The 8,391-nt window shown below is 53.0% G+C and overlaps 1 protein-coding gene across 6 annotated transcripts in view; it reads left to right on the forward strand.

Moving 5' to 3' along the window:
• The window catches only part of Pml (PML nuclear body scaffold), a 35,812-nt gene extending 30,041 nt beyond the window's left edge, over positions 1 to 5,771 (forward strand). For 2 of the 6 annotated variants that reach the window (XM_003462203.5, XM_005000081.4), the window contains 2 exons: positions 2,457 to 2,607; positions 3,466 to 5,771. In XM_003462203.5, coding sequence (XP_003462251.2) covers positions 2,457 to 2,607; positions 3,466 to 4,175 — 861 coding nt within the window. In that variant the 3' untranslated portion in view covers positions 4,176 to 5,771. Of the gene's footprint in view, positions 1 to 2,456; positions 2,608 to 3,465 lie in introns of those variants that run through there. The other 4 variants (XM_005000082.4, XM_063243526.1, XM_063243525.1 and 1 more) reach the window with 4 other exon arrangements.
• Positions 5,772 to 8,391: the final 2,620 nt, after the last annotated feature.

An 8,391-nucleotide genomic window follows, 5' to 3' on the forward strand; every position in this document is an offset into this window, starting at 1 on the left:
GGGTTTTTAGAAAAGTCTTGCTTCCGTGTCCTGGAATTCTCTGACTGTGTTGCTGGGATTTAAGGGGAGAGGGAATTGTGGGTTAAATGGGAGGTGTTCAGTGATCCAGCAATGTGCGGTGGGTGTCCAAAGGCAAGAGGGATGGTGGATGAAGAGGTATCAGGCTGTGAGACCCCACCCTTCCTCCTTGGGAAAGTTCAGGAAAGGTATGTTCCCATCCATGCCAAGCCCCAGCATGCCCTTAGGGAAGGAAGCCTCAGGTCCACAGCCCCCAGACAATGGGAGGCTCTAAAATTGAGGCTCTGATGGCTACCATATGTGAGCTGAGGTGACGATGGGGTAGGTGGCTCTCAAGGTTTGTATCTGGACACTCACAAACCTCATGCACTCAGGTGGGGCTTGGCAGGTTGACTGGATAATGGAACTGTGATAATCTTAGGTGAATCAGTCTGCTGATAAGTTTAGAGCTACTTGCTGTTGGGAGGTGGGGTTTGGTTGGAAATGTGAATCACGGGGGGCGTGTTCTAGAAGGGTTTCTCTCCCTCTCCCACTCTTGTCCTCTCCCTCTGCTTCCTTAGTGCCATGTCATAGGCAGCTCTCCTGCGCCACGCCCGTCCTGCCTTGGTATCAACCAGCTGTGGACTGAAACCTCCACAAACTTCGAGCCAAATAAACCACTCCTTCTTTAAGTTGTGGGTGTTGGGTATTGTGTCTGGCTGACTAGGACAGTGACTCAGAGGTGCAGCTATGTTGCCCTCTGGGGAGCCTTTCCCTTGGAAACGCAGGTCTTACAAAAATGACTCTGGGGCCTGCAGGGACACTGCCAGATGGAAAAAGCTAGGAGGAAATCCTCAGGGCTTCAAAGGCACTTTCAGCAGTTACATTTGGAGTGAGTGGAGAAGGAAGAGAATGCCCAGTGTGTTGTGTTGGTGAACGGTGCAATGGAGCTGCAGCCCAGGGTGAAGGAGCCAGCTATTGGTAAGAGGGAGCTGGAGCCATGGAGGACACAGTGGGCAGCCCAGCCCTGTCCATGGCTCAAGTGTGGGAGCTCCCAGAAGGCTAGAGATGGAAGACAACTTGTGTTGCTCAAAGGGAAGAGGTCAGAGGCCAGGGTGCTGCAGTCGGCAACTAGGAAGATTCCTCAAGGGAGGCTGAATGGGAAGGAGACACTCAGAGCAAGATGGAAAATCAGCCTGGAAGGTGTGGCAGAGTCAACGAGGTGGAGGTGCAGGTGCATTCAGCAGACCCAGCCCTAGACAGCTGTCTCCTTGACATCTGATTCTATCAGTTACCTGAAGGATGCTGGTGAGCTTGGCACAGGCCCCAAAATGCATATAGAAGAAAATCCACCCATTTAAACCTGCTGGGGGGCAGTGGTGACTTCCTCTTGGCTGAAGGTTTGTGGAAAACACATTTCACCCCAACAGTGGATGGCCTGGCGAGTATGCGGATTGTCTCCCAGGCCAGGCATGTCAGCCAGAAGCCAGAGGAAACCAAGGCACTGAGCTCAGTCCCCAGGACACCTTTCTCTTGGTTTCTGGGTAATGTCCACAGGGTGGCATCCACAGGAGGTTCCCCAAAGGTTGGATATTCGGGCTTGGTGGATGTGCAGGTGATGGGCCATGGACTCTGTGTCAGACGCTCCACATACTGCATCACCCTGCTTCTGGGGATCTGTCAAAGTGGGGCTTTTCCAGCTTGGCTCCCCACCCAGGACCTCTCACACAGGACCAGGGTTGCTACTAGAGCACCGGGTCTCGGGTGCCAAAGGGCTTAGCTCCTCTGCTGCTGGGGATAGGTGTTGAGCCCTGAGCTCCCTCACTGCCCCTTTCTGCCAGGGACCCAAGTGTCCACCCAGAGGTGGCATCCAGGAAGCTGAGCTGTCTTCCTCCTGTCCTTTGTGCAAGGTACTGGCTTTGGGAACAGGCGAAGCCAGGCTGGCTTTGGGAAGAGGCGTAGCCAGGCCCCTCGCTCCTTTTAGAAACACCATCTGGGGCTGCTTCCTCCCGTCCCATATTTCTGACATTTCTACTGAGTGCGTTCACAATGACTGTCCCTTCCCAGAATCTCCACAAATGACACAGCTTTTCCCTGTACACACCCATTCGCATCTTTAAAGTTTCACACACTTGTGCACCAGTGTGCTTCCTGCACACGTTCACTGCCACCTATGCAGATCCACACACAGTGACACTTCTCTGTGTGACCTCGCCCCTCACACCTGCTCCCTTAGACATGTGCCTTGCCTCACACACGAGATCCTTACACCTGACCCACACTGTTCACAGCTGTTCTTCACTTACACATTGTATCGCACACATTTCCCCATAACCCACCCCATGTGCACACAGATGCCCCCAGTTGTGCTGGTTTGCTCATACACTCACTCATGTGCACAAGCTGCCAGCCTCCACAGTCCCCAGGTGACCTGACCTGTTCGTTTTTTTGTCTTGCAGTCCTTCCAGGAGCTAGATGACAGCACCAGTGAGTCCAGTGACCTCCAGCTGGAGGGGCCCAGCTCCCTCACTGTCCTGGACCAGAGCCTCACCGACCCTCAGGCAGAAGAGAAGCCCCTGGTGTTCTTTAATCTCAAGGTCGACAATGAAAGTGGGTTCTCCTGGGAACGTGCTGTCCCATTCTTGCTTAGCTTCTGAGTTTCCAAGAGAAGAGCAGGCAGAGCTGTCTGCAAGGCCTGTGCGGCCCTGACCCCTGGTGGTAACAGCTAGGTAGACAGCCCACCACAGCTGCCCTCTGCCCCCAGGTGCATGGGTGGGTGGCCTAAACAGGGACGCCAGCTGAGAGTAGGTCCTGGCCGTTGGAGGGAGGCAAGCACCCTGTGCATTCACCTCCGACCAGTCCTCCTCTTGGACAGAAACTGGTGGACTCCTTGCCAAGGCTGGTCATCCCAGCTTAGCTGTGGTCCTAAACACTGACCTGCAAGAGAGTGCACAGGAAGCTGACAGAGCCAGGGCCATAGGGGAGATGACCCCTTGCCTCTAGCACTTGCCCTGGGCCTGCGTTGTCCGCCTGGAGCAGGACCCCTGGCCCTGGCTTGCAATGTGGACTTGACATTGGTGTGAGCCCCACCAGCCAGAAATGGGAGTATAAGGTTGCACAAGTACAGTGTGGACTGGAAGCCTTAGCTAGAGGATGGGGTGGGGAAGAAGCAGTCTCTGTCTCTGGTATAGGTGACAGCTGAGAGAGAAGACAGATAGGAGCAACTTTGTTCCAACGGGTTTGGCAAACTCCATGGTGGGACATCCAGCTGTTGGTGAGGTTTGTGGAGGACAATCTGGCCTTTCTTGTGACCCCAACCTTGGAGTTGGGTCAGAGCTGCATTTGGAGGCTGCTGCCTGGTTCTGCCAGCAGCCTAAGAGCAGGATCTCTAGGGGGTATGGGTCAGGTGCTCCTTCCACAGCCTTGGTGATGCCCCTAGGTCTCACCATGCCCTTTTCTTTTGCCCAGCTCAGAAGATTAACCAGCTGGCGGCTGTGAACCAGGAAAGCAAGTTCCAAGTGCTCATCCAGCCAGAGGCCTTCAGCAGCATCTACACCAAGGCTGTCTCTTTGGAGACAGGGCTGCAGCATTTTCTCAGCTTCCTGAGGTCTCTGCACCGCCCCATCTTGGCCTGCTATAATCTGTGGGGACCCGGTCTCCCTAACTTCTTCAAGGCCCTAGAGGACATTAATAAGTTCTGGGAATTCCAGGAGTCCATCTCAGGCTTCCTGTCTGCCATGCCTCTGATCCGGGAGCGGGTGCCTGGGGCCAGGAGCTTCAAACTCAAGAACCTGGTCAAGACCTACCTGGCAAGGAATATGAGCAAACACAGCGCCCTGGCCACCGTGCTGGCCATGCGTGACCTGTACCGCCTGCTCGAGGTCTCACCTGGCCCGCAGCTGGCCCAGCATGTCTACCCCGTCAGCACTCTGCAGTGTTTCTCTTCTCTGCAGCCCCTGGTGCAGGCAGCAGCCCTGTCCCGGGCTGAGGCTCAGCTCCTGGCACTGCACAGTGTGAGCTTCCTGGAGCTGTGCAATGCATACCGCAGTGACCCACAGCAAGGCCTCAAGAAGTACAGCCACTACCTGAGCCCACAGAGCACCTCATGCCCTGCACCCTCACACCACCTTCAAGCCCTTAGGACCTACCTGGACCACCTGCTGAAGGAGCCGGCCTAGGCCTGCGTGAAAGGCAGAAGGCATCTTTTCCAGTCTTACTGGCCCCAATCAAATCCTGAGCCAGGCCCCACCTACCCAGCATTCCTAGTGCCTGATTCCTACCTAGTACTCTGTAATCCTTTGGCCCAAAATCAGTTCCCTTTCTCTGGGACCAAATTCTCCTTTGCTAAAAACCCTACAGAGGAGGCCAGGCACCCACCCCAGGAGCACCCAGGTCCCCTTTTGAGGAGCCCAAAGCAGGGAGGACCTAAATGAAGAAGTTGTGTCCTCAGATCTCTGAGGCCCTGTGGCCTGTCCTTAACACCCACACATAGGGTGCCCATGGGTACCCAAAGTGCCTTCCACACCAAGCTGCCCCCACATTAAATGCTAGTTCTGCCACTCCCTGCCTCCACTTCCACTCTGTTTTCATCCTTTATGGAGCATATTCATCCAAAAGGGGCTTCGAGCTACAGAAAGCTTCTGAAATTGTGCGCCATCCCTGTCCCTGCCTGCGCTAAAATGCTTTTTCCTTCCCACAGTTTTGCTTACAGACCCCTCCCAGCACTGCCGCTACCACAGCCTCCCAAGCAATGTCACCATCCATGGCCTGCAGCACTGGCACCCTGGGACCCATGGGCTCTGCCGTGGGTCTCCAGAGCAGGGCCTCTGCTGATAGGGCCAGTAGTTCCTCTCCAGGCAATTCGATGCCCACTCGGGTCTGAGAGCCTAGGGAAAGCCTTTGCCCTGTTCCTTTCCCACCTGGAGCACCAGTGTCCCCATCTGTGAAAGGGGATGATTGGCCTGTGGCTGCAGAGCCCAGCTCTCCCATCTCAGGCTTTTAGCCATGGGCAGCAGGCCCCCAAATCAGTAGGTGAGTAATGTTCTCATCCCAGAGCCAGGTAGGGGGGAGCATACCTATAATCCCAGCACCAGGGAGGCTGAGGCAACAGGATTGTTATGACTTCAAGGCCAGCCTGGCCTACAAAGTGAGGTCAAGGCCAGCCTGAACTACATAGGAAGACCTTGTTTCAAAAAACCCAGCTCCTAAATTAAAAAGAAAAAAAAAAAAAAAAACCCAAACTCATCAGCCCCAGCTTGTGGTACTTCAGAGATCAGCAGCAAAATGGGTGTTCAGGGCCATCCTTTCCCCCAGTGTCCCCTCTCCCCATTCCTCCTCCTGAGAGCCCAGGTGCCCGCCTCAATGGTGGTAGCCTTTGCTTTCATACAGGTAAAGGCTGAGTACCCATAGCCCTCCCTGTCTATTGGACGCTCCTATATCCACACAGACCCCCTGCAGGATTTGCTCCCAGCTCAGGTGTGCCTCGAGCCCACAGCAAACTCAGATGTGTTGCACACATAGTCCTGTTTCAGCTCCACCTCTGAACAAGTGGTCGAGGGAGGGAAGAGTGAGAAAGAGGGGCTGAGACCTACCCTGGCTGTGCCAACCCCATTGGCAGCTGTGAGGGCAGCACAGGGACCCTCCTCATCTCTTGCCCTCAGCCTTGACCACTCCCATGCTGGCTGTTTTGAGACACAGTTGATCCCAGATTTTATAATAAAGGGGTACTCTGATGCTGCCTGCACTGTCACAGCCTTTAATAAAGATAGAATCTAGCTGGGTGTGGTAGTGCATGTCTGTAATCCCAGCACTTGGGAAGCTGAGGCACTGAGTTCACGGCCAACCAGACAGAAATACATAATGAGACCCAAAAAGTGACTCTTAAAAACCTGATTCTCCAATTATAAACTCCACTTAGGCCAGTCCAGAGCCACTAAGATGCCTCTTTCCTGGACATAGCCATGCTTTATAGGGTACTTCAGAGCATGACAGAGCTGAGACACCCCCCCCCCAAACACACACACACATGTTCAGTGTCTCCAGAATGTGAATCCCCTATTTCAAGTAGGGAGTCCCAAGGTGGGCTGGGGCTGGGGCAATTTCCAAAGGAGGAAGCCACAGGTGAGGAAAGAGATACCGGCTTAACAAATCCCCTCAGAGGGAATCAAGGTGTGGAGCAGCTTGGCCCCAGCCCCTGCTGGGCAGTCATACCCTTCTGCTGGTCCCCGAGTAACCAGTGGAGGGGGGGGGGGGCTAGGTCATGCACAATGTGTAGATGTCCCAGGCAGAGCTTGCGCTGCCACCAAGCCCAGACACTCCTCCCATGCAAGCTCTGTAGTTCAGCCTTCATAACCTGCAGCTGTGGTTTGATGTGTTTAACTCCCCAATCTTCTGTAAAATGAGTCAGTGCAAACTGTATCTGTCACAGGATCTTCATGTGAACCAATCAGAACATGTATTTGTGAAAATAGCTAATATGTACAGACCACACAAATAGATCTTTCACAAACAACTGATGACAGTATGGTAGCTTTATAAAGGATTTTTAAAAGTAAACAGCAAAAAATATATAAGACAGGAAGCTGGGGCAGGAGGGTTGTGTGTTTGAGGATAGCAGAACTAGGACCCATCTCAAAGGAAAAGGGGAGGAAGGCATGTACTTTGCATCCAGGGAATAAAGCTTGGGTTTGGGAGAGAGCAGATAGCTCTGGGATCAACAGGAGCCAAGAAAAGCAGGGGTGGGCTGGTCCGATGGCAGTGGGTTATCAGAACTTATTAACATTAGTGTCACTAAAGTTGGTATACCACCACCCCCACACTGCTAAATTTGACAGGCTTAAAAAAAGAAAAGAAAAGAAGGGGTGGCTCTGTATTCCCAATGCATCAGAGGAGACAGACCTGGAGCAGAGGTCAGCCACCGTGTGGCAGCCAGCACCTACTCTGGTGACACACATCTCCACGAAGGTCACGAAACTCTCTAGGATGCCCAGCTGCTGCCGTGGTGTCGCGGCCGGGGTGAGGTAGGGGTGGATCCTCTCACCCTTCACACTCTCCTCCCACCGGTTACCGGCATCCCTAGACTCATACAGTCTGGCTAGGGTAGCCAAACTAGGGCCGCTTCCGGACATGGACAGCAGGGGGCGCCGCGGCCCACCCGCCTGGTTGACGCTGGGGCTGGGCTGACCTTGTGCGTGGAAACAGTTGCTGGTTGCTGGAGAATCCAGCCCTTCCTATAGCACCTTGCTGGTCTCCCAAGCCACCGGAGAGATCAAGATGTACGGATGAAGAACAATTTCTAAATGTTGCACCTTTTATATTTATTTTAACATCTGTTTAAAACCATGTAGCCAGACATCAAAACTAGTTTCTGAGCTGCTCAGAATGATGCTTAGGTGGGATCTTTATATATATATATATATATATATATATATATATATATATATATATAATGCATCCAAGGCGCTACCGCTGAGCCACACCCCCAACCCTTTTTGTTTCTCACTTTGAGACAGGGTCTCCATAAGTTACACGGGAGAGACTGAAACGTGCAGTCTTCCTGCCTCGGCCTCAGTGTTGTGATTATAGGGTGCACCGCCACACCAGGCTTCACGTGGGATTCTTCAAAGATTCACTGAGGACAAAAGTAGGGACAGGCTCATCAGGGGGACAGATATTGCAAAGCTTGTGACCATGGTGTAAGTGGCTTATGTCTGGGAAATGCTGGGGTGCTGGGGAATGAGGAAGAGGGTTATGGAGGGAGGCAGAGCCAGGTTAGGGCCCAAGTCAGCCCTGGAGCTAGGATAGAGTGCTAGCACTAAGTCGAGGTGAGGATCCCAGGGATTAGGGGTTGGACCCGATTAGGGCCACATTTGGGGATTGACCATCAGAGCTAGGCACTCTCACTGGGAGGGAGACCCCTGGGGCACCAGGTAAACATAACCCAACTGCCAGATAGGGAGAAAACCACGCGCTGGAAGCCGTGTCACCACATGGCATTTGCCATCTGCCTTACGCCTCCCAGCTGCTCCTTGCAGTCACACACTGGTTCCTGTTACCCTGAGACATGCAGGCCGCAGGGCTGGGGATCCCATCCAAGGGCAGTACGCTTGTGGGTGACAGAGATAGGATTGCTTTTTATGTTTCAAATTTTTATTAAAAAGTGTTCATTTTAATTATTTTCCTGTTTTATTAGTGCATGTTAATATGATGATGGACCTATTAGGAGAAGTTGGTATGTGTACTTGCACAAATCAGTCCATTTTTATTTTATTTTTATTGGTTTATGGTTGTGGATACAGAAAGAGTTGGTGCACATCTTAATTTTGATGTCCCCTTTCCCGCCCCCTTCCTCTGTCTCTTCAGAGTTGGGGTTTGTCCGAAGCGAGGCCAGGAGTC

This window comes from Cavia porcellus, unplaced genomic scaffold (assembly GCF_034190915.1).
Source record: "Cavia porcellus strain 051 isolate PalLab524CR breed Dunkin Hartley unplaced genomic scaffold, mCavPor4.1 scaffold_38, whole genome shotgun sequence".
Taxonomy (NCBI): Eukaryota; Metazoa; Chordata; class Mammalia; order Rodentia; family Caviidae; genus Cavia; species Cavia porcellus.